The sequence below is a fragment of the Rhinolophus ferrumequinum genome, chromosome 18, assembly GCF_004115265.2.
Source record: "Rhinolophus ferrumequinum isolate MPI-CBG mRhiFer1 chromosome 18, mRhiFer1_v1.p, whole genome shotgun sequence".
Taxonomy (NCBI): Eukaryota; Metazoa; Chordata; class Mammalia; order Chiroptera; family Rhinolophidae; genus Rhinolophus; species Rhinolophus ferrumequinum.
In genome coordinates, this window is record NC_046301.1 from 39417409 (window position 1) to 39443306 (window position 25898).

At 48.0% G+C, this 25898-nt stretch overlaps 1 protein-coding gene and 1 pseudogene across 11 annotated transcripts in view; one reads left to right on the plus strand and one right to left on the minus strand.

Annotated features, from left to right (window-relative positions):
- Positions 1–25898, minus strand: part of SMARCA4 (SWI/SNF related, matrix associated, actin dependent regulator of chromatin, subfamily a, member 4) — an 85052-nt gene that overhangs the window by 47325 nt on the left and 11829 nt on the right. For 4 of the 11 annotated variants that reach the window (XM_033133622.1, XM_033133620.1, XM_033133626.1 and 1 more), the window contains exons 2-13: positions 23359–23611; positions 21177–21309; positions 20012–20416; positions 19620–19718; positions 18435–18693; positions 16266–16392; positions 15542–15715; positions 13884–14057; positions 12515–12682; positions 12379–12429; positions 7488–7618; positions 7247–7304 (exon numbers count right to left, since the gene is read on the minus strand). In XM_033133622.1, coding sequence (XP_032989513.1) covers positions 7247–7304; positions 7488–7618; positions 12379–12429; positions 12515–12682; positions 13884–14057; positions 15542–15715; positions 16266–16392; positions 18435–18693; positions 19620–19718; positions 20012–20416; positions 21177–21309; positions 23359–23580 — 2001 coding nt within the window. In that variant the 5' untranslated portion in view covers positions 23581–23611. Of the gene's footprint in view, positions 1–7246; positions 7305–7487; positions 7619–12378; positions 12430–12514; positions 12683–13883; positions 14058–15541; positions 15716–16265; positions 16393–18434; positions 18694–19619; positions 19719–20011; positions 20417–21176; positions 21310–23358; positions 23612–25898 lie in introns of those variants that run through there. The other 7 variants (XM_033133621.1, XM_033133619.1, XM_033133628.1 and 4 more) reach the window with 4 other exon arrangements.
- LOC117037534 (pancreatic progenitor cell differentiation and proliferation factor-like) lies at positions 4498–5109 on the plus strand (annotated as a pseudogene).

Here is a 25898-nt window from a genome sequence, read left to right on the forward strand (position 1 = left end):
GAGCGCGATGCTCTTAACAACAAGGCTGCTGGTTCAATCCCCACATGGGCCACTGTGAGCTGCGCCCTCCACAACTAGATTGAAACAACTACTTGATTGGAGCTGATGGATCCTGGAAAAACACACTTAAATAAAAATAAAAGTTTAAAACAAAAACGAAGACTGAGAGAATTGTTGCTAGCAAACATGCTTTATAATAAATGATGAGAAGTCTTTAAGCCTAAAGGAAGTGACAGCAGACAGTAACTCGAATACACAAGAAGAAATAAAGAGCATCATACATGGTAAATACATAGATCAACATAAAAGACTCTATAAATACATTTTCCCTTCTTCCCTACTAACTTCTTTAGACTAAGAATGGAGACTACATAAAGTATTAATTAGAAGACTGTGTGTTGGGTTTATAACATATGTAGACGTAATATATATGACAATAACAGCACAAATGAAGAAGAGCAAAGAAGTTATACTGGAGCAAAATTTCTATATTTAACCAGAATGGAGTTATTATTTATCTTGAAGTATACTGTGATAAATTAAGATTCATATTGTAATCCTCAGAACAAGTATAAAGCAAATAACTAAAAAAAATTAGTAATGATTGAAACATACAGAATAAAATGTTACCCTAAAAAGGTCAACACAAAAGAAGACACTAAAGGAGGAACAGAAAAACAAAAAAAGACAAGAGACAAATAAAGAAATAGCAAAATAGCAAATGTAAACAAAAGTATATCAATAATTAAATTCAAATGAACAGACAGGTTTAAAGTAACATATAGTAAAGGAAAAACATATACCATACCAACAGTAATCATAAGAAAGGTGAAGTGACTATACTAATATAGATCAAAATACTTTAAAACAAGAAATATTACTAGAGACAAATACAGATATTTTATAATGATAAAATATTAAACACATCAGGAAGATATAAAAACGAAGTATACCTATCAACAGAACATCAAAATATATGAAGCAAAAATTGACAGAATTTAAAGGAAAAATAAATTCAACAAAAATAGTTGGAGATTTTAGTACTTCATTCTCAACTGATAGAACTAGACAAAAATCAGCACAGATATACAGGACCTGAACAATACTATCCACTAGCTCAACTACCACATATAGAACACTCCACCCAAAGACTGCAGAATCCTTTTTAAGTGAGCATGAAACATTCTCCAGAATGCTAGGCCATAAAATGAGTCTCAATAAATTTAAAAGAATTAAAATCATACAAAGTATCTTCTCCTATTACAAGAGAATTAGAAATCAAAAACAGGAAAAAATCCGGGAAATTATCAAATGCTTAAAATTTAACAACGAATTTTTCCCCCCTTCTTCTGCCTCCCCCCCACCCCACTCCAGTTCAAGCCGTTGTTCCTCGGTCTAGTTGTGTAGGACACAGCTCCCCGGCACATGCAGTATTATGAGCCTTGCGCTCCCCCTGGCTGAGGCAGTCGGTTGTCCCTGCCGCTCACAGCAGTTCACGCCAACCTCCAGCTGCTCACTGCAGCCCAGCTCCAGGGAGAGCCGTTGTTCACAATCTTAGCTGTAGAGGGTGCAGCTCACTAGCCCATGTAGGAATCAAACTGGCGACCTCGGCGTTAGGAGCATGGTGTTCCAATCCCCTGAGCCACTGGGCAGGCCCCAACAACAAACTTCTAAATTACCCAAAGGGTCAAACAATCAATCAATCAATCATAAGAGAAATTAGAAAATATTTTGAACTGAATGAAAACAAAAACAACTTATCAAAATGTATAGACTGAAACTTAAGCAGTGCTTAGTAGAAAATGTATAGCTTTAAGCATCTACACATCAATAAATTTAGTTTTAAGCACCTCAAATCAATAACGCAAGCTTAGAGCAATGCAAGAGATATCACTACCAATCCCACAGAAATAATCCCACAGGAACTACTGTAAATAACTTTATGTCAGCAAATAACTAAAATGAAATGGACAAATTCCTAGAAAGACACAAATTACTAAAACTGACTCAAGCCGAAAAATCAGAATAAAACATTTAACAGCTAATTGAATTATTAATAGTAACTAAAAATCTCACAACGAAAAGGCCAGGCCCAGATGGCTTCACTGGTGAATTCAATCATACATTTTAAGATTAAAAAAACCGGGGCAGTCAGATGGCTCAGTTGGCTACAGCATGAGCTCTGAACAACAGGGTTGTCGGTTCGATTCCCACATGGGCCATTGAGCTGTGCCCTCTACAATTAGATTGAAGACAATGAGCTGTCGCTGAGCTTCCAGAGGGGCGGCCAGATGGCTCAGTTGGTTAGAGGACGAGCTCTCAACAACAAGGTTGCCAGTTCAATTCCCACATGGGATGGTGGGCTGGGCCCCTTGCAACTAAAGATTGCAAACAGCAACTGGACTTGGAGCTGAGCGGACCTGGAAAAACACACTCTTCTCCAATAAACTAAAAAAATTTAAAAAAAAAAAAAAAAGACCAATACCAATTCTTCACAAACTCTTCCAGATAGAGGAGGAGGGAACATTTTCCAACCCACTCTATATGAGGCAAATGTTAACCTAATATAAAGCCACACAAATATATCACAAGAAAACTACATACCAATATCCCTCATGAATATAGACTCAAAAGTCCTCAACAAAATATTAGCAACACTGACATACAAAAAATATTGTCACCAGGACAAAGAAGAACTTGTCCCAGGAATGCAAGGTTGGTTTAATGTCCAAAATTAATTTATGTAATAAAGCATATTATTAAAGGGCAAAAACCAATCAACTTAACAGAGAAAAAAAGTATGAGACAAAATCTAGCCCGTTCATGATAAAAACTCTCAATAAATAGGATTAGAAGAAAATTTACTCAATCTGATAAACAGCATCTGTGAAAAACCAACAGCTAACACCAATCAGCACTGATAGACTAAATGCATTACTCCTAAGTTTGGAAGCAAAGCAAGGATGTCTGCTCTTGACATTTCTATTCAACATTGCACTGAAGAATCCAGCCAGTGCAATATGGCAAGAAAAAAGAAATTAAAGGCACATAGACAGGAAGGGAAGTAGTAAAATTGCCATTATTTACAGTAACATGATCCTTATGCGAAAATTCTAAAGAATCTACAAAAAACAGGGGCCGGCCCGGTGGATCAGGCAGTTGGAGCTCCGTGCTCCTAACTCCGAAGGCTGCCGGTTCAACTCCCACATGGGCCAGTGGGCTCTCAACCACAAGGTTGCTGGTTCAACTCCTCGAGTCCCTCAAGGGGTGGTGGGCTGCGCCCCCTGCAACTAGCAATGGCAACTAAACTTGGAGCTGAGCTGCGCCCTCCACAACCTCCACAACTAAGACTGAAAGGACAACTTGAAGCTGAATGGCACCCTCCACAAATAAGATTGAAAAGGACAACAACTTGACTTGGAAAAAAAAGTCCTGGAAGAACACACCGTTCCCCAATATAGTCCTGTTCCCCTTCCCCAATAAAAAAAAAAAAACTACCAAAAAACCCAAACTATCAGAACTAACAATATGAGCGTTAGCAAATTAATAGGATAAAAGATCAATATTTTAAAAAATCAATATAAAAAATTGTATTTCCATGTAATAGCAATAAAATATCCAAAAATACAATTAAGAAAATTCTATTCATAACAGCATCAGAGGAATAAAATATTTAAAAATGTAACGAAAGTATAAAAACTATACTCTGAAAACTACAAAACACCACTAAGAAAAATTAAAGATTATCAAAGTAAATAGATCATCAAAAATAAATTCCATGTTCATGTACTGGAAGAGTAAATATTGTTAAGTTGTGATTTTCCCCAAATTGGTATATAGATTCAAGTCAAACCTAGTAAAAATCCCAGCAAGCATTTTTGCAGTAATTGATGAGATGACCCTAAACTTTACATAGGAATGCAAAGGATCTAGAATAGACAATAAAAGCAGTAAAGTTAGGGAAATAACACTACCTGGTTTCAAAATGAATCAGAAGTTACAATAATCAAGATAGAGTGGCAGTGGCACAATGTTAGACACAGAGAGCAACAGAACAGAACTGAGTCAGAAACAAATCCTTAGACTTATGGTCAACTGATGTCCCACAAAAGTGCCAAGACTATTCAATGGGGGAGAGAGTAGTCTTTCCATAAATGGTGCTTTGTAAAATGGATATCCATATACAAAATAATAAACTTAGACATAAAAATCAACTCAACTATGACCCCAAATGCAAGACATTAAACTAGAAAACCTCTAGAAGAAAACACAGAAGAAAACTCTTTGTGACTTGAGTTTTTAGATACAACACCAAAAGCACAATCCATTAAAAAAAAAATTTTTTGAAAAACTGGATTTTACCAAAATTAAAAAATTTCGCATTGCAAAAGACACCACTGATAAAAAAAGGCAGGCCACCTAGAAGATATTTACAAGTTATATATCTGATCAGGGACATGCATCAAAAACATATAAAGAATTCTTATAACTCAATGAGATGACAAACAACCCAATTAAAAATGCGCAAAAGATCAGAGCAGACTTTCAGCAAAGAAGATATATGAGTCCCGCATATCGTGGAGCAGTCTCACACGGTCTCCTCTGCAAATGGGCTCCGGGGCCTGGCGCCCCACCTCCCCATCACCCGTGATCTCGCACTGAGGCCAGGAGGAGTCAGCGCCGAGGTTTCTACCAGCCCACAAGCAAGAGCATGGCAGCCAATCCCTCCAGTGGCTCGCTCATAGCCACCAACAACTACTACCGGTACCACCTGGATTCCACTTCCAGTCACAGCTCCTGTGGAAGTGCCGAGTACCCTGGGGAAGCCATCCTCCACCACCTGGGTCTCCCCGAGGCTGACTGGGTCACTGGTGGGCGAGCTTCTTTTTCGGGAAGTCCACTGTCCATTCAGGGCCACAGTGCTGGAGTCCCCAGAGCACCCACAATCTCCCCAGACCTCCAGCAGCACGATCTCCTCCGACCTGGCTCAGAAAGCCACAAGGAAGCAGCCTGGTGGCCAGCCCAGCAAAGCCAATGCCGGGCCCCATCCTGAGTGGCCACCACCAGCCACCAGACTTCCAGACGCTAGGCTCTCCTGAGCCCCTCCCCACCTTGCCCCACAGGGGAGGCAGGATGCAGCAAGCGGAAGCAGTTGGGCTTTTCTGTATCAAAACAGCAAAACACCAAAAAGGAACTTGAGCCTCTCTGAATCACACGTGAGCCTGCTGCCATCCCAGTAACGTGTGCCTTGCACCAAGTGGCAAATAAACAATCATCATCCAGGAAAAAAAAAAAAAGAAGATACATGAATGATACATAAGCCTCAGAAGAGATGTTCAACATCATTTGTTACCAGGAAAATACAAATCAAAACCACAACAAGTTATCACCACACACCCACTAAGATAATCCAAAGGGCAGATAACACCAAGTGTTGGTAAGGATGTGAAGCAACTGGAACCTGTGAACTGGCACAACCACTTTAGAAAACAGTTTGGCAGTTTCTTAAAAAGTTAAACATAAACTTACCATATGACCCAGCAATGCCACTCCTAGGTATCTACCCAAGAGAAATGAAAACATATGTCCACACATAGACAAGTACGGAAATGTTCACAGCAACATTATTCATAATAGCAAACAATGGAAACACAATTGCTCAACTGGTGAAAGGGTAACAAAATGTGGTAGAGCTAAACAATGAAATATGACTCAGGAATAAAAAGAAGTGACCTCTTGATATACAGAACAACATGGACGAACTTCAAAAACATGTTAAGTGAAAGAAGCCAGATACAAAATACTACACATCATGACTCCATTTACATGATATACCTGGAAAAGGCAAATCTATAGAGACGGAAACTACATTGGTGGTCTCTGGGGCTGGCGGGGACAGGAACAAACTGAAAACTGACAAGAGGGAGCTTTTGGGGGTGACGAAAATGGCATGTAGCGATAATTGTATACATACAACTCCAAAAATTCACTAAAAATCATTGAATTGTACACTTACGATGGGTGCATTTTATGGTATGCAAATTATACCTCCATAACTCTGTTACAAAATTACAACAAAATGTTACACTGGTCTAAGAATCATTAGAATGTTAAAAGAAACTGAACAGGTAATCCTAAAAGGACTCTTGTGGATATAAATACCAAATACACCATTTTTCAAAAATACCACAGGTCAATGGAGAAGGGATGGGTTACATGGCACGCCAATTCTCTTAGTACCACCGGGAGGGGAAACATTAGAGCTCTACCCCATATTCTACACCAAATAAATTCCACACGACCTAAAGTGGTAAGTAAGGAGGGAAGGGAGTGAAAACAGGACAAAGAGAAAGATACGTATAAGTGAACAAAAGCTGACTTCAGGATGAGGTAAATACCTCAAGAACACTTAAAAATTCAGTTGGAAAATACAACTGAATAGAAATAGGCAAATGAAGGAAACCATTCACAGAAGAAACTTAAACGGTAACACCTAAAACAATGTTCAACCTTAATAGAAATCAAGGAAATGCCCATTAAAATGTCCTTTTTAAAAATGTATGGGAGTGGCGAAGCTTTTGAAGGCCCTTAAAAGCCTCTCAGGACACTGACCCCAGCTGAAGAGGAGTGCAGGAGAACCCGTTGCTGGACGGAAGTGCATCTAACTGCGAAGCATGCCTGCCATAGAAACTGTCCCTGCGCTCCCTGAGTTACCCTCCCAAGTAAGCAATGCACACGGACAGGAGCAGGCTCTCCAGCAGAGCTTTGTCAACCAGGGAGAAACTAGCAATCACCTTAACGTGGCATAATTAAATGACTTAGAGAATATGCACAAAACCATTTATAATGTTTCCAAAGAAGAGATTATAACAAGCAAACATGTACACGATCTAATGCTCACAACTTCACACTGGTTATTTTGGGGGGACGGGGGAGGAGGCAGTTGAGCACTTGAAAGGTAACTATGATCAAGGACATTAAATTCTACCTAATTTGATTAATTCAGTTTAAAATTAAAACAGTCGTGTGGCCAGAAGCTACTGCATTGGACATCGCTTCTCTAAAGTGCCAACCTTCCACCAGGCCTAGGCCTCGGCTGCCCTCTGCCTCTGCCCAGCTCTTGCCCCCTATGATGCCCTGCCAGAGTACGACAGGGTCACAGCATTTGGGGGTGACAAACGCACAAGGGGTAGAGGTCACCGCTACAGAGTGCTGAGGGCCTAGACAGCAGGAAGTGGATTCTTACCTCCTCCTCTTCTTCTGAGCCACTTTCTTCACTATCAGATCTTGGAGCTACTTCATACCTAGAAAAAAATATTACTGTTTTTAATATAAATCTCCCCCAGACTGGCATGATTCACTTTCCTTAGCAAACTGGCTTGTTTCCAAACACAAGCAAAATCGCCCCCAGCTGCCAGCCAGCTTCCAGGGAACGAGGCTGACTCAGGACCCTGGAACTTGCAGCTGGAACTTGAGGTCCAACTCACCCCGGGTTCATCTCGAGCCAAGCCTCCAGCTGCCCTGCTTTGGGGGCATCCGTGCCCGTGAGGATCTTCCCGCTCTCCACATGGATCACTTTCACAGGTAGGTCACTCATCTGGCTGGTCTCGTCCAGAGGCTGAAAAAGAGCAACCTGTATGACTTTAGGTTCTGTGGTGTCCGTACCTCAGGTGTTCGCTAATCATGGCCAACTGGGAAAGTGCCCTCCCAACTCCATGGCCAGAAAATGGCACTCAAACGTGGCCGGTAGTTGTGAAAAAGGGTTACCTGCATATTTATAGTTCAGGAAAAATATATAACCCATTGATGACAGCAGTTTCTTTGAGGTAATTGACATACATGTTTTAATTTCCAAACAGGTAATATATTCATAGTTCAAAACTCAAAAGACTAGAATAAAGTGTGAATTGTCCCCAGTCCTGTCCCCCGCTTGACAGCTCTCTCTTCACAGACGCCCACCACCATCAGCTTCTCGTGCATCCTTCCAGACCAATTCCATGCACAAGGAACAAGGACTGGTTTCTCCCTTTTACACAAATGACTGTACTATTCATATTCTCTGGCCCTTGATTTTCTTCCATCCAAACTGTATTTGTTATTTCATTCTTTATTGTTAAATAGCTAACTGGAGTATTTGAAAAATGAAACAACTAATTTCCTGTTAGCAACAAATATGGAATGCTTCGATTTCTCATTTTCAGGTATCAACTTTGGATGAACATTACCCCCTTCAAATTTCCTGGAGAGCTCTTTTAGGATCAGGATGGAGTTCTTAGTTTTCACTGTGAAAATTAATAAAGGAAAAATTGGATACAATTAAATTGGACTAAAATTGAAGGCCAGAAGGCCTCTAGAGGGAGCTTTAACGCCCTACCAATCTACAGCAATTATACCAAATAAGAAGTCAATTACAGACCCCAACAGGAAGAGACCTACCTTGCACTCCCAAACGGGAAGTGCATCTACTTTACGACCCATGCAGAAAGGTTTTCCTCTTGCCCAGCAACAAGCCCAGCCAACTGAAACCCAGCTCAACCAATGAGAAGCTGTCATCACCTGAACTTTTACTTTATTCCAGTGAATTTTCATTTTCATTTTCAGGCTATCTAGCTGCTTGCTAGATGAGACGCTACCCAATTCATGAAACGTTTAATGAAGCCAATTAGATCTTCAAATTTACTCAAATTTTATTAACAGTGTCTTCCAGGTACTTATACCTCCCCCTCCTCCCTCCAGAGTGCCGCACTCTCACCATCAACACAACCCACAGAGCAGAGAGATGACAATTTCACCCTCAGAGTGGCCCACCATGGAAGGTGGCACAATCCCTGCCACACAAACCCTCTGTGACTTTCAGCCCCGAGTGCACCTTGGGAGTGGTTAACGATGCTGATGCCTGCACCTGCCCCCCTAGAATTCTGATTCAAGTGCTCTGGGGTTTTACAAAAGCTCCCCAGGTGATTCAGATGTACAGCCAAAGCTGAAAACCACTGGCTGGGAACAAGGACAATTCACAGCCATCTGTTACTAAACAAGAGGAACAGCTGCAGTAATTGCCCGACAGAATTCCCTGAACTGACATTTCCTTTGAACATCCCAAACAGTCTTACAAAGACTATACTATAGTAAAATGCCACCCCATATTTTTCCCTAAAAATTCAATATAACATTTTAAATAAAATCAAGTGAAATAAATGTATTCAAGTTAATCACTAGTTGTTACCACCTAGGAAATGGCCCACAGGAAAAAGTGTTCATCTGCTATGGACTGAATTGTGTTCCCCAATTCAAATGCAGAAGCCCCAACTTTCCAATGTGACTGTATTTGGAGAGGGGGTAGGGGGGAGTAGGGTTAGATTAGGTCATGAGGGAGGGGCCTTTGTGATGGGATTAGTGTCCCTCTAAGAAGATACCAGAGTTCACGCTCTCATCCCATGTGAGAACACGGGGGAAGAAGGCAGCCGTCTACAGGGCAGGAAGAGAGTCCTCACCAGGAACCAACCTTGCTACTTGCTATACCCTGATCTTGGATTTCCAGTCTCTAGAAATATGAGAACATAAATGTCTGTTATTTAATCCACCCAGGCTATGGTGCTATGGTATTCTGTTACGGCAGCCCAAGATAGGAGAGCATCAAAAGGTAATGTACAAGGAGGTTCATTACAACAATGTCCGCAACAGGAGAAAAAGGAAACAATAGAAATAGACACCAATAGGGGAGGAAGAACAGAGCTGCTCAGTGCAGATCTTTGTAACAACTATCAATGGGAAGCAACTTAAAGAGCTATCAGTTTGAATGATGAAACTCATTCTAATATATCAACACAATAAAATGAAAATAGAACTACTGGCTTGATATGGAAAGTGGCTCAAGATATTCGACTAAATGGGAAAAATCTAGCTAATGTCTAGATTAACCCAAATAGTCCCAAAACAAAACAATGAGGATATAAGCATAAAGACTTTGGGAAGTACAGAGAAGATGTCACCCAGAGATCAACAGGCGTGCCTGGGGCTTCTTACTTTTCACGTTATCATTTATATTTTTTCTGTAAGAAATATGACATTTCAATGACGTCCATGAGCTAACGTGGGAAGATGTCTGAGATACAATGCTAGGTAGGAAAAAGAAAACCATCCAGTGGCTCATGCATAGAAAAAACCAGAAGCAAACACTCCAATGGTTACTAATGGCTTCCCTCTGGGAAGTGGGATGAGGAGGGGTCCGGGGAGGTGGTATACGAGGACATGCTTCTTATTGACACATCTCAGTTTTATACATTTCTCTTCCAAATGAGTGTATGACATTGGAACGGCTGCCTTCAGGAGGCGGGCAGGACTGTTATGGAAAGATGGGCACGTGGGGACAGCACTTGTCTCTGAGTGGGCCACTTTGTATGGTTATGACTTTTGGAACAAGCTAGGGTTTCACACACTAAATAAACAAACAATGAATAAATAAAACCAACAAAGGTGGAGCAAACCACACTATTGGGGAACAAGAAGGAAACTATGCCAAGTAACTTTTGTACCCAGTATTTGGAGCACAGACTCTCGGGAGGAAGTATCTCCAAACAAAAACTACCCTCTAGCTAGGAGACTCCTTTTGAGGAGGGGAACATGCTAGCAATTCTGAATATACATCCTGCATATTTTAGGACTGAGCAAATAAGGAAACACATCGTAGCTAACGGGAGCCAGGTTTCTGCTGTTTCAACGTGGAAAGGGAGGACAGAAATAACCCCATGGTACTGGGTGAGAATTGCTGGCATCAGTGTGATGTCAAGGTTTTTTATATAGTTAGCAATGCAAATGTGGAGCACACGTACACCTATTTCCTACATCTGTCCACTGAGAGGGCCTAGAAGCAATGACACTCCAGAAACAACGAGCCCTCCTAGACCCTGGTTTCTAAATATCTTTCTCCGAGAAAAGGAGCCAGGGCTCCATGAAGAAATGGTTCACTCCAGGGCTTAGGCAGGAAAAGCAGACGGTGAGCCTGGACCATTCTGGTGTGCAAAGAAGTCAGGAAGCCCCCAAAGAATGATGGAGACATGTCAAAGAACGCAGGAGCCAATCTGAAGGGGCTCCTACTGGCCTAAACTGGAGCAATTTGAGCATACATAAACAACGACAGTGAAGGATTAAACTATGTAACTCCATTAAACTAAATAACAATCCAGGAATCAGCACCAGGAGCTGGCAAACTACAGCCCATGGGCCAAACAGAAAAAAAAGAGAAAGCTTTCCCTTCCTACAGAAAGCCAACTACAAAACCCAAAAGAACAATGGGGAAAATCACCATTACGTAACCACTGAAGCAAAACCTGATACAGGCAGAGATAATCAATAGATGCTGAAACCCGTGGGTGGAAGTATGACGAGTTACAACATGTGTACACAGCCCCAAGTAGCTCCCCACAAGGTACTTAATAATTACAAAAGGAAAAGCAGTAACTTTACAGGGGACATGCCTTGGCCGACACCAAGGGATCAAGGTCAACAGCACCAGTGATGGAACAAATCTACGCCATATACTCGATGTGACGCACCAAGTACAGTGTCACTTCAGGGTCTTCCTGAGAAAACACGTAACCTGAATCTAATCACAAGGAAACATCAGTCACACCCGAACTGGAGGCCACTATAGGAAATATATGGCCTGTGCTCTTTAGAAATGCCAAGGTCATAAAAGGCAAGAAAAAGTGAAGAGCTGTTCAATTTCAAAGGAGCCGAAAGGGACCACCACCGAGTGTGATGTGTGACCGGGGCTGTCTGTTGCCGTGAAGGACAACAGGACAACTGGCAAAACCTTAATAAGGGCTGTGGATTAGATAATAGTATCGCGTCCATATTCATTTCCGGTTTTTGATCATTGTACAGTTATGACAAGAATGACATTATTTTTAGGAAATACACACTAGAACATACAGAAGTAAAGGGCCATCATGTTTACATGACTCTCAAATGGCTTAGGACAAAATGAGATGTGGTGGGTGAACGTGATGACCACTGCACTACGGAAACGTGTGAAAAAATGATACGTGAAAACGGAAGCTGGGTGAAAAGTACGCAGGAATTCTCTGTACTGCTCTTACACCTCTCTTGTGAGTCTAAAATTATGTTAAAGTAAAAACTGAAAAATCAATAATGTGGCACGTGAACAGAAAAAGATCTGGAAGACACCCAATATTAACAACGTTTCTCTGGGTAGTGGGATCAAGGAGGGGGTGGGATGGTGGCAGGGGACGTACATGGCTTCTTACCATCATCACATACAGCATTTGTAGTTTACAGAAAAAAAAAAAAGTTAAAAGATGAAACAGACCTAAGCTCCAGGGCTGGTATTGCCACGAAAAGAAACCCCTGGTTCCTCACCTCACCATCGGGTCCGATTGCAGGCGTCTGTCCTTCTGCGTTTTCTGCCTTCTGGAAGTAAAGAGAGACACGGTCACTCCCTAATGGCGGAGCTGAGGCAACACACGCTCCGGTCCCGCCAAGGGCTCCAGCGCACCTTCTTTTTCTTCTTCTTCTTTTTCTCCTTGGCGACCTGGGCAGCCTTGTGCTGCCGCACCAGCTCCGTGAGGTTAGCCACGTACTCGTCCGTTTGCTGCAAGAGGTAGGCCAAGCGCTTGTCCTTCTTCTGGTCGATGAGCTTGCGGTACCCTTCCTCATCTTCCGCCTGCAAAAGTGTGTGGTTACGGCGCTTGCTTGCGAGACATGCTCGTCCATTAGCACCCAAGGCAGGCAAACCAGAACGAGAAGTCTGCTGCGGGCTGTTAACCAGCAACCAGACCCACATTTAGGTAGCGCTTACGCACAGTGGCACTGTGCTGTATTTGCCACTATGTGCCTTTCACGTAACCGTCACTGCTCCCTTCAGTATTTCCCCAACTCCTGCCCAGGGCTAGGCCCTGGAGGACCTGCTGGACAGACACAGCCCTGCTCTGACATGTTTAAAAAGGCCAACAGCAAGTTCTGTCCCCTCTGGCCACAGACACACCCCAAATCCAAACCCTCCTCTCCACTTGGTCCAAGCCACAAGGCTCCCACAGACCCCCGGGGCAAACCCCTCCCAGCTTTCTAAGAACAAGGTGGATCACATCACCATCTAGCTTATGGTTCCCCTGCATGTTCAGAATTGAATCCAAAGCACTGCCCATGGCCTTTCTTGGGTCATGGCCCCACGTGACCTGTCATTGGGACTGACTTCTCCCGGGCACCACGCCATTGCAGGGACCACCTGCTGTGCGTAGCACTTGGTTTTTCCCCATCTTGGGTGCTTGCCCTTGGTTCCTCTATCCCTAAGGGGCACTTCTTCCACATTTCCACACTTGTGGGTTATGCCCACCCTTCCTGTATCACCCTGTCAATCCCATCCTCATCCTGCTTCATTCCCTTCGGTGCACTTTCCACCATTCAAAACTATTTGTTGGTTTCCCCCGGGCATCTCCCCCCCCAGGGCTGGCGCCAGCCCTCTGAGGGCCGGGCGGGTCCTACCCTCACTACTGTGTCCCGTACACACAGCAGTGCTTGACAGTATCTGCCCAGAGAGAAGCATCCGCACAGTGGGTGCGGTGTGGGATTCGGGGCACACCACCAGCAGCTGACGGCCAAGAGGGGTTGCACCTCCATGTGCTGGAGAACGCAGCAGCCAGCTAACTGGCCGACGTCACGCAGTCACTCTGACGGTTGGTGTGTTCGGGCAACGGTCTGAGGCCAGTTCTTTCAGAAGAAACCCAAGTCCTTTCTTTCTCTCTGTCCCAACTCTAACTCTGAGCAGTAAAACGACTCAGTGTAATGCAGGGAGATGGGTGTCTTGTCCCTGTGACCCCCCCAGTGCACACACAAAGGGACACGAAGTCACAAATGCAGAATCTTACCATGAGCCTCCGCATCCTCTCCTTCTCGATTCTTTCGTTTTCCTTCTTCTGTTCCCGCTCTGTGTTGGCGTGGTATGTGGCCACTGCCTTCGTGAGTTTCTGAATTTTGCCAGTGACCGATCTGTGATATTCTTTGAAATCCTTGGCATGCTGAAGAATGCTGTTGAGGTATTCCTGCAGCGACAAACACAAGACAAGACTACTCGACAGGAGTCACTGTCACACTTCCCCAAGAGAGGCAAAACTTTCAAGGTAGCTTGTTGAAAACCAAGAGAACATAATCAGAACAGTACTGTGACAGTTTGCCTTGGTGGTTCTGCGTTCTCTGTGTGAGGATAAAACCGTGTGGGCAGCTGGTGAGAGGCCCTCCGCTGTACACCACAGACAGGCAATCAACCTCGCTGAGACACGCTGGCATGGACATCAACCGTTTCCAAATGCCCCCGCCCTCCAAGTTATTCCACTGCTAGGAATTTTAAGGAAATAGCAGAGACTGGATGAAAAATTCAAGTATGAGAATGCCTATCCCCGTGTTATTTTTAACACTGCAAAGTTGAGAATACTCTAGATGTCCCCAAACAGGAAACAGTTACATAAACTGGATGCTGGACACACTAAGATGGAATACAATGCAGACATTAAAAATCATGCTTCAACGATACTTTAAACAGGTCAATGTGTGTATATGCATGTTTAAAAGGCACGATTTAACTTTTGATTACTATATGTATACAGAAAAAATAAGGTTGGATTGATACATATACCCAAACGTTAGCAGTAGACTACACTGATTATTGACTTTTTTTTTTTTTAAGGAGGGCGCAGCTCAGTGGCCCATGCTGGGATCGAACTGGCAACCTTGGTGTTATCAGCACCACACTCTAACCAATTGAGCTAACTGGCCACCCCACTTTTTGTTATGTTAAATGATACAGGAATAGATGTTGATCATAGGAAAACTTCAGAAAATATAAATGAGTGAACAATAAACAGAATCAATCAAAATCCTACTTGAGTACAGATTTTGGTCTCCTTGACTGCTCTTTTAAAAACCTAACTCAGATCAGTCCCTCTTCTATTCAGAACTGTATGTGGCTCCTACCTCACTGTGAGCAATAGTCCAGTTGTCCCCTCAGCCAATGGCCCTGCACGCTCCAGCCACCCCTCCCTGTCCTCACCACCTTCCACTCTCCCTCTTGCTCACTCCACTCTGGCTATACAGGGATCCTTGCCTTTCATAGGACACACGGGCGCATTTCAGCCCCAGGGCCTTTGCACCTCCTCATCAATCTGGAAAGCTCTTTGCCAACGTATCTATGTGGCTCTCTTTCAGGTCTCTGCTCAGAGCTCACCTTCTCAAAACGAACTTTCCCAGCCATCCTGTATCAACAGCTCCCCGTCACGCTCCACCCCTGCTTCATGCTCAACTACATCCTATCACCTCCCAATGTTGCCTGCCCGCTGTATTATGGCCCGTCTTACCATGCCACGCAGTTCTTTTCACTAATACATTCTTACTGCCTAAAATACTATTACGAACAAAAAAGAGAAACTGCACGTTTAGACACAAAACAAACGAGACTCCACGATGCGCGAAGTGAGGACCCAGGTACACAGGTGGGCGGGCAGGGAGAGCCGCGCGGCCGCTGGGGACGCACCTGGTGCTTCTGCCGGCGCTTGCGCTCCTGCTCGATCTTCTGCTGCTTCTCCAGCTTCTCGGTGATGCGGGCCTCGCGCAGGGACTGCCGCTTGCTGCGCTTGTAGGCCTTGGCGTTGAGGGCCGTCTCAAGGGCCGTGTCCCTCCTCATGCACACCACCACCTCCTGCCGCAGCTTCGGGAGAAGAGGAGAAACTGGGATGGGCACACCTTGGTCAGGTCCACACAACATGCACAATTACAGTGCAAGCTAGGCAGAACACTGCTGCTTCCACACGGGGCCTTACAAAATGCCAGAAGCACAAATACGTGTGTGGAGGACGCTGGGGAAGTGCCCAAGGCTGGAGCAGGCAGGAGACACTGCTTCTGGACACCAAGCAGCAGGCCCTCTGACACCCGCAGGTCTCCAGCTTTGCCTTCTCTCAGCCACCAGCAGTATTTCTTACAGGTCATTCAAGAGTTCAGCACCCTCAGATAATAGACCCACGTACATTTCTGCTTCAAGCTGGTAACTGCCGCCTTAGGGAACAGCCAACGTGCTACCACTGTGCAGAGCATGGAGAGGAAGGAGGGCACAGCGAGCTAACGAGTGTCGGTGGGCAATGCTGCTTTTAATGGCTGAGGTACATTTAACAACTGCCCAGTGAGCAGTTATTTGAATCTAAGCATCAGCGTTGGCAGAAAGGGCCCTTTCCCTAAAGCAACGGGCCTGCACCTATGCCCACCTGCCTCTGGAAGTTCAGCAGCCTGAGGGCCTTGAGCTCAATGGTTGCTTTGGTTCGCAAATCCCCGGCCAGCGACCCGGGAAGGTTTTCAAGTTCCTGAATTCGGTGAGCGATGCGAGCCTGCAGCCTGGGAGGCAGAAACAGAGAAAGGGACAGGCAATGAGAGGTCTGCTTACGAGAAGCCTGCCTGCACCCTTTCTTCAAAGCTGGAGGCTGAGAAGAATCCATCCTTTAAGGGAGGAAGATGCTGGTCATGAGGCAGGAGATGGCTCAGAAAAGGATGGCAGCCACCGAGCACTCAGAGTCACAGCAAACAGGAAAGTGGACGGGGTGCAGCTGGCTCACGGCATTTCAGCGGCAGGAGCCAGGCTCTCTCTCCCAGCCCTGAGAACTGACTGAGCCTGGGAGCCTGTGTCCTCATCTATAAACTGGGGAGATCCCTCAAGAGCAACGCCACAGGCTGTGCCTGCAGTTCAGAGGGATAATCCGCTTACTCGGTCTTTCACACATATTTACTGAGCACCTACTGTGTGCCCACAGCCTTATCAGAAAGACAGGCCATTAAGGAGTTAAAATATCTGTGGGAACTCCAGAGAGTGGCAAGTACTTTGAGGAGGTGGCCGGAGATGAGGGAGTGGGCAGGGATTCTCTGAGGAGGTGACCTCAGCGAAGAAGCCTAAGTGAATACAAGGAGTCAGGCATCACCTGCGCAAAGGCCCTAGGGCAGAAATGAGTCTAAACTGTTAAGGAAACAGAAACTGAAACCAGGGAAGTGGGGCTGGCGAGGACAGAGCATGGGGCAGGGGCGGACCTGAATGGAGCTTACTGGACGGGGACAGGGAAGCTCACAGCAGGTTTTAACCTGGGGAACAGGTCTAACACTAAGTGTGAAGAGAGACTTCCAAGTGCTGTGTGGGAAACAGACTGCACGGGCAAGGGTGAGGGCAGGGAGGCCGGGGAGGAAGTGCAGAGCAGGGGGCAGAGTTACAGTGAGGGGTGGGCAGCCATTCCTGGGTAGGGGAGGGGAGCCGAGGATCCAGCGAGGGGACACGGGGGTGAGGGAGGGCGAGCAAGAGTCAAGGGGCTGCAGGAGGGTGGGCACATGGGACAGAGACAGCAGGGAAAGCAGGGGATATGAGGACACCTGGACAGGCCATCTTGAAGCCATCCAGATGGAGCTAGAGGCGGGGAGGCTGGGTACAGAAGCTGGAGCTCCAAGCACTGTCACAGCTGGGAAGCACCTTAGATGGTCATCAGGCAGATTTACTGCTGCATCTGGGGATACACAGTGAACGAGGCACAGCCCCTGCCCTCAGGGAGCGTACATTCACCAAGGGAGGCCTGCTCTGTGTAAGCTATGAACGCAGTGGGGAAATGGGAAGTGTCAGGTGCTTGGGGAGTGAATCTCAGACAACCCCGGCGGTGTGGGACGGAGCCCACATACCTGCTGTGCCCCAGGCACCTCACACGGCGCCTAGCGCCCAGGAGGCCTTGGCAAAGCAGCCAGCACTACTGACATGTGAGAAGGAGCCACTGCACAGCTTGCAGGGCTTTTCTTGGTTTTTTTTTGAGTGCTGATAAACCAAAAGTTGGATACACTGTGCTGGCAAGGAGAAACAGGCACGTTCATTCCAACACACATCTGCCCGATCTCTGTGGGGGCAGTTTTGCAGCATCTACAAAATGTCCCTGTGCACGTCCCCTGTACCCCAGCAATGGCACTTTCAGGGACTTATTCTGACATATGTGTACACATGTGAAATGAGAAACAAGCACACAGTATATTTACTACGGCATTGTCTTAACAACGGATTAGAAACAACCTAATGTCCATTCAGCCAGGTCACTGGCTGAATAAATGATGGTATCACAACCAGGCAAAACACTGTGCAACCAGACAAAAGAAAAGCTCCTTGTGGACAGATAGGGGATGATCTCCATAATGTCACTATGGGAGGAACATACGTCATGAGCCATTTGGGGACAACTGGGCTACCTGTACCAATGTGCCTGTACACGCACAGAATTTCTCTGGAAGGATACATGCCAACCAGGGAACTGGGAGCCTGGGGAGAGAGGCAGATGGCGATTTTCGGTTGCAAATCCCACTGTGAACCACACCAACGTGTGGGGCTGAGCGGGCTGGGGGCGGCACCCCGGGGTCCTCACCTGTACTCCCGCTCCTGCAGAATCTCCACCGGGTCCAGGCCCCGCGGTTTCTGGATGGGGGTGATGCGGCTCTGCTTCTGGTGCAGCGGCACCATGGGGGCGGGCTGCGCTGGCTGCCCTGGGGACTGCGTCTGGGGCGGCATCACGGGGGAAGCAGCGGGCGGGACAGCGGGGGGCGCAGGAGAGGGGCGGCCCGTAGGCTGAGGGGGGATCAGCTTCTGAGGTGTGCTCGTGGGGGCAGCAGCATTCGCCATGGGTCCTGGGGAGAGTCAAGCAGCAGGTCAACCGAGCTCCAGATCAGTCCCAGGTGGAAAGGGAAAGCCTGCTGGGCGCTCACTGCCCTGCGGTCATACGAACTGCGAGGGCCACACCGCCCCATCTCCCCCTGAACTGGCAGGCAGCATCGCTCTCACTCGGCTCTCCTCGCTCCTGTCTCAAGGCCCAAGCCCCTCTAGATCTCAGCCTACAAGCCCTTGCCTAAAGCCCGCACTGACCCGAGGGCCGACCCTGAACTCGGGCTTTCTGGGCTGTGGCCTCACAGGACCAGCACGTTCCTGACTCCTATCCGCCACGATGCCCACAGAACCTGACTGAAGCGATGAGCTTGTCAATGCCCCTCACTAAACCTCCGGCGCTAAGAGGATGGGAAACGAGTCCATTCTTCCCACTGCTTCAACCCAACAGAAGTGACCCTCAAAGACTTGCTGACAACTACACTGACAGCAGACAGAGGCCACACATGGTGAGGACAGAACCCTGAGCCGCTCTGTCAGGCTGCCTGCCTCCCACAGCATCGGGGAGGGGGCATTCTCAGGATCAGGGGGTCAGCTGCGACCTCCAGGCTTGGAGGTACCACATCCTGAAGGACTGTGTCTCTGGCCGCAGCCATGCCTCCCCGTGGCCTCTCCCTGGAGTCACAGGGGACGCATTCATTCATATCATTCTCTTCTTGTTATCAGTTTAGAGAGACCCCAGAATCTCTGCAACCCACAGGTCAAGGGTGGGCAAGAACCATGGAGTGGAAGCAACCCAAGCCTCTGGGAAATAACCAAGAACAGGTAAGGCCCCAAGAAGTGAGGACTTGTCCTCGGCTGTCTCTCTGGCCAGGCTCCTCTCAGGATCTATACAGCACAAGTTCGTGATGGGACTCAGGACACAGACATGACCAAGACAGAGGGAACTCACCTTCAGGCCAGGGCTTGGGAGGCCCTCCAGGGGGCTGGCCGGGCATCCCGGGGGGCACGCCTGAGGGGCCCGGGGGGGGCATGTTGGGCCCTCCCATTCCTAAACACAAGGAGAAAACAAACAAGAGGATAAACGTGTTCTGTTCTTCTCCCTGCACCCACCCTGTGGACAGCCCTATTTCCAGGGGGCACCCCAACAATCCCGTGTGGGCATCGGGGGTGGAGGGAGCTGGAGAACGAGCATGTATCCTGAGAGCAGCCCTGCCTACCCGAGTGCCCTGAGCACCGGGCACTGTGCCATCCCCTAGGTCTGCCTGACACTGCTGCCCCCACTATGTGCAGTTCACTGAGAGACCCTTCCCTCCCCCAAGGGCTCGGGACAGCGGACCTTACCGTGAGGCCTGCTGTAATTTGGAGGTGCTGGTCCCGGACCTGGCCCAGGGCCAGGGCCAGGGCCAGGGCCAGGGCCTGTTGCAGACACAGAGGGTGGAGGTAGTGTTGGCACCTGCTGCTGCATCCCGGGCATCGGCCGCTTGCCCTGCACTGCCATCTGCAGGTGGTCGGGCAGGGGCTGCCCCCTGGCTAGCATCTTGTAGGCCATGATCTGGGCTCTGAGCTGGTGCAGCTGGTTCTGGTTGAACGGGGTTGGGCCCCGGTTCTGCTGCCCCAAAGCCTGTGGGTCAGCGCCATCCAGCGGGGCCCCTCCTGGACCGGATGACATCTGAGGGCCTGAGGCCGGGCCGCTGGCTGGAACTGGACTAGAGGCATGCTCGGAGCCACCCAGGGGCGAGGGGTAACCTGCAGGGAAATGCAGAGCCGAAAGGTTACTCAGCAGCGTGTCAGTGACTTTTAAGACAAAGATGGTAAGCTTTCCACAAGGCTTGTACTGGCACCTACCCTGAGACATGGGATAGCCAAATGTTTTCATTCTCGTCCAAATAAGAGGTACCCAGAGTGCACATACCAGCAGCCTGACCGGTGGCTAGAATGATTAGTTTTGTTTGGTCCACCTTTCAGTAAGTTGCTGATGGTCCATACTGAGAGGTTACATAGATCCAGGCTTTCTCTAGGCCTGTCCTCCTGGCCCTCACCTTGGCCAGGCCACTCCCCTCACTTCTGTTATCTGGGGATCCCTGAGCTTTCTGCCTTAATGACAGGAAGTCAACTATCCATCATTTCTTAAACTTCTAGAAATGCCACCTGGAGCACTTTAGTGCAGAGCCTGGGTTCCACAAGATTCTGACTCGGCCGGTCAGGATTAGGCCCAGGAATCTGCATTTAGAATATGCTCCAGGATGGCAGCGGAGCTGCTAGCCTGAGAAGCCCACTCTCCCCGGCTGCCGTCTCACACGGCTCCTTCCCACCAGCGTCCGCCCTTCTGGGGCTTCTCTGAGACAAGACGGCCTGAGCAGGGCACCAGCAAGGCCAAGCTCCACAGCCTCCTGAGGAGGGTCTCCTACTGGCCTAAGTCCTGCCTGGGGGAGACCCGATTAGGAAAATGACCTCAGGACTATTGGGGGGTGACCAACACGAGGGAAAAAGGGAAACGAGGTAATACCTTGGGAGTGCTGGTCCATGGGGCTCGGTGGGGGGCCCATTCCTGTGTGGCCCCCCGACCGCATCCCCATCCCCTTCATCTGGTTGTAGCGGGGGTCGTCTGACATGCCTTTCTCATGCATGGACTCCATTGGCTGCGAGGGGGCAATGACAAGGCAGCATCAGCAAGTGGGGGCAGGAGGAGGTGACACAGCAAAGTACCCGAGAGAAGTTCAATGTCACTGAAAACATCCACCCAACGTCGCCGCGGCATTTACTGAATCGTGAACATGACCAAGCAGCTTATGTCTAAGACACGGAACGGACAGCTACTGATGTGTCCCGCAGATGCATAAAATAATGCCGTCCAGGGGAGGGTGACTGCCTGGGAAACTGGGGGTCCGGAGGCGAGGGGACAACTGGATGAGGGTGCCTGGCGAGAGCAGGAAGACACTTTCAGATGGCCAAAACCCCATGAGGAAAGGACACGAGTGACAGTTCTGGTTGGGGCAGTTTTAGCTAGGACGTAAGACTCTCTGTTCATTTTCACAGGAGACCTCATAACCACAAATCTTTAGATAAGGGACTCTCTTCCTTGCGAGACTGTAAATAAGAGGGCTACACAGAAACTCCTGTCCACAAGTATGGTACCAACATGTCAGATGTCCTCACTGAGCCGAGGGCAGCCTCCTGCCCGCTAGCTGAGGGAGTCTGTCTGTGCCATCGGTCTGTCCCTCCTAGGCACTCAGGCCGTGGCTAATCAGGCCGTGGTCTAACGCTCAGCACGGAGCACTTCCTCTACAGGAATGGCTGCTTATGGGGACATGTCCCAAGACCCTTCCAGGACACTCTGCTAGGCCCTGGTGACGCAAACGTCCCGCTCTCCGGGAATTTAGTTTAATGGGTGACCCAGCAAAGTCAACTGCAGCTCAATACGTGCAGTGAGAGGAGGCTGAGAGGGTGCCTGGCTGGGACATGAGCAGCTGCCTATACCGGAAATGGGTGAGGCCCTCAGGAGGCTGACAGGAGCCCTGGGTGCGGGCCTGCCCTCCACACCCTCTTTCCTGGGCTGGAAGAACAGCCCAATGGGCTTGCTTCCACCCAGAGCATGAGCTCAGTACAGATAGGGGGTGTCCTGTCATCACCAGACGCGGCTCCTAGGCTCCAGACTGGGTGGACACATGGCAGGCCTCTGACAGACGTCTGTGAATGTCCATGTTTGTATGAGCAATTCTAGGAGGAAGAAAGAAAAGGGACAGAGAAGGATAGAGAGGGCTGTGCTAGAGAAGCTGGCCTAACCAGTGTGTGTGTGTGGAGGGGTGAATCACCAACAGCTTCCCAGCAAGGCAGTGACAAGACATACTGTACCGAAGTTAATAGAAATGTACAGGAGATGAGAAGGCAGGAAGGGGGTCTCCTTGCTATGCTGGAAGCCACTGAGGTGTCACAGACCTGGGATGCAGGGAGCAGCGGAGGGATGAGACAGCTCTGCCACCTACTAGCTGAGCGACCATCTCTCTGAGACCCTGGTTCTCATCTGTAAAATGGGCATAACACCCACCTACACCTGATAGATGGGGGTGGGGATGAAGTGGAATATGGTGCAATCACATGGACAGCCCTGGTGGGGAGCCCCGAGGGTCGGCAGGGACCCCAGGCCACACCACGTGCATCTTTCACCTGAAGGCCTCCTGTGATCCCTAAGGCTGGGAAATGGCACCTTTTCCTGCGAATGCTAATCCATGTAAGGAGATAGTTCCTTGTTTCCTCCAACCACCTCCCAGGAACACAGAGAAAGAAAGGAAAACTATTTGTGTTGAAAGGTTTTTTCATCTCACTGGCAAAAGGAGCCCTGATCAGGTCAGGTAAGCGGTGAGATGGTGGTGCCCGAGTGTGGGACAAAGGGCCTACACTGCCCTGCTCTGTGGGTTCCCTGGGTACGCAGAGCAACCCCAGTGGAGGAGACCACGTGCCTTAAGCTATGTTTTAGGGATCTGAACATTTTTATCCAAAGGCAACTTAGGAGCAACGTTACATTTCCCATGTAGAATGGGGGTGGGAGACACGGGGGTGGGGTGCGGGGGTGGGGGCAGTGCGGACACAGACATGACTGCCAGCCCCAGCAGGGCCAGGATGCACGGCTCACCCTCCCACTCTAATCACGCAGACGAGCTGGTCAGCGCGGTGGGCCCAGGGCTCCCTACCTTGTGCATCTGGTGCATGTTGTCCTGAGCGTACCCTCCAGGCCCCTGGCTTGGGATGGGGTGTCCTGCGGAGGGAGGCCCTGGGCTGGGCCCCATCATGCTGTGGGCAGACCCAGGGGAGGGACCCGGGCTAGGGCCCAGCATGGCTCCAGGAGAGGGGCCAGGGCCCGGGGAAGGGCCTGGCCGAGGAGTTCCGCCCAGGGGTGGGTCTGGAGTGGACATCTTCCCAGGAGCTGCAGACAGTGGCCTCCTGCTGGAAAAAAGTCTCGGTCAGTCTGGGGGTCATGGCCATCGGCTAGATGGGTCAGGGTATCACGGGAGGACCAGTCATGTTAGAAGCACCCATCTGACAAGAAGCTGGCATCTTTGACATGCAAGCCCCTGTCAACAAGATCTTTCTCTTCTATTCCCCTGGAAGGAGGACATACATCAGGCACACAAAATCAAATCAAAGTCCCCTAAATAAGGTGGGTGCCTGGCTTCTGATTACAGCAAAGGGTAACGCTGGCCTGCACTTCACAGCACACTGCTCAAATGCTCACCTTCCAACTGAACAAAAAAGGAGAGCATGACTAAGGCCCAAATCCTTTGCTGGCAACAGCATCTGACCGGACCCTTGTAAACTCAACAAAAACAAACATTCATGGCAAGTGACACTGGTTTTCCATTTAAGGCAGCGAGACCAAGTTTCCTTTAAAATAAGTGAATTTAAGTTTAAAAAGTAGGTACACTTAAAAATAAGTGTTTACATGAATGGCACTCTGGTATCTCAAACACTTCAACACTGATAATCAAGTGTGTAAAGTCTGGTGACCACTGTTGTAAACTAAAAACTGATACCCGGAACTCTGACCCAGAGCCTCCAAAAAGATCCATAAATAAATAAGCTTAAAAAAATATCTAATGTTGATAAATCATGCTTGCTAAGAGGAGCTGATAAATTTTATAAAGGCTCTCTACAGTAAGTGTTCAATTTTCAGGTAATCCTTAATCTGTTATGTAGTTATACAGCCTTAAATAAAATTCTCTTTGATAACCTCTTTCATCATGATGGAGTAATACAGTCTCAGTGCTGAAATCTGGAAAACACAAAAAGAATACAGGAGCTTAAAATCACTCATCACCTACCAGACACAGAAGTTAAGCGCTTGTTGGTCCCGAAGAGAGAAAGAAGCAATTCTGCCCTCCTTACCCCTCCCAGCAGAGTGGAGGAGAAGGTGTGTGGGGGGAGACAGGGCCGGTGGGGATCCTCAAAACCCCCAGAGCAGTGAGGACGGACCTGAGCCATCCAGCCTCCTAACGCCGAGGTCGCCAGTTCAATTCCCACATGGGCCAGTGAGCTGCGCCCTCTACAGCTACGATTGTGAACAACAGCTCTCCCTGGAGCTGGGCTGCCGTGAGCAGCCAGAGGTTGACGTGAGCTGCTGTGGGCTGCCACCGACTGTTGTGAGCTGCCGTGAGCGGCCAGCGGCTAGCGTGAATGGCTGGCAGCCGGCGAGAGCTGCCGTGAGAGGCCGACTGACGACTGACAACCGGTGACCAATTGGCTCAGCCAGGGGAGCGCAAGGCTCGTAATACCAACATGGGCCAGGGAGCTGTATCCTACACAGCTAGACTGAGGAACAAAGGCTTGAAGGGGGAGCGCATTAGAAGGGGGAAAAGGAAAGCCCCTTTCCTGTTAGCATGTCACAAATCTGGTTTTTGCTTTGGTTTTCAAATAGAATCTTGTTGCCCCTAAACTTTACTGGGCACTTCTGATTCTAAGGGACAAATCCTGTTAAGAAGTGTAAGAACATTTTCAATTCTCTTGATTAAAAAAAGGTTTAATTTGAAAGGTGGGGTCATTTTCCTCGATAATAGATCAAAAGCCCAAACTTCTTCATTCCAGTTTCCTGATCAAATAATTGGAGCAGAGAGGGTCCGAAACCTCGGCAGGGCCAGCAGGGCAGGCACCAGCAGCCGGCACAGTGGCCTGATGGGAACAGACCCCAGTGTGAGGAAAACGCTCCCCCAGCCTCTGGGCATCCTGGATTTCCTCCAAAGTGCAAAGAGCCTCCGTGCTGGACCTTAAATCAACCATACAGAGTTCTGGAGAATTGCTGTCTGCTCACAATCACTTCCCCACAAATCTAAACCCAATAAGCTGGGGTCGGGGAATGGGGGACCCACAAATTTTAAAATACAGATATATTTGATACAAATTCATTTGGAAGCAAAACCTGATCTAATGCACTTCTATGTGAATATTCACACATTCTGCCAAGGAAACAGAATCCTGTTTGATCCTGAGATGCCATCTAAGTCTCTGCCATGTGACAGCAGTCTGTGCCACGTATCTCTTTTGCTAAAATGCTGATTCTGGAGTCTGAAACCCCTAGTCCAGGGGAGGATGCCCCTGCGGTCACATTTCACAGGTCTGAAGCCAAATGACAGGGACATGGCTGCAGCTGCATGGACGATTATGGCGCCCCAGGGCTTCCCTCTGGCCCTTTCAGGTCCACAGAGCACTGCAGTGAGGTGGGAAGAGGCACAGTGGTCCT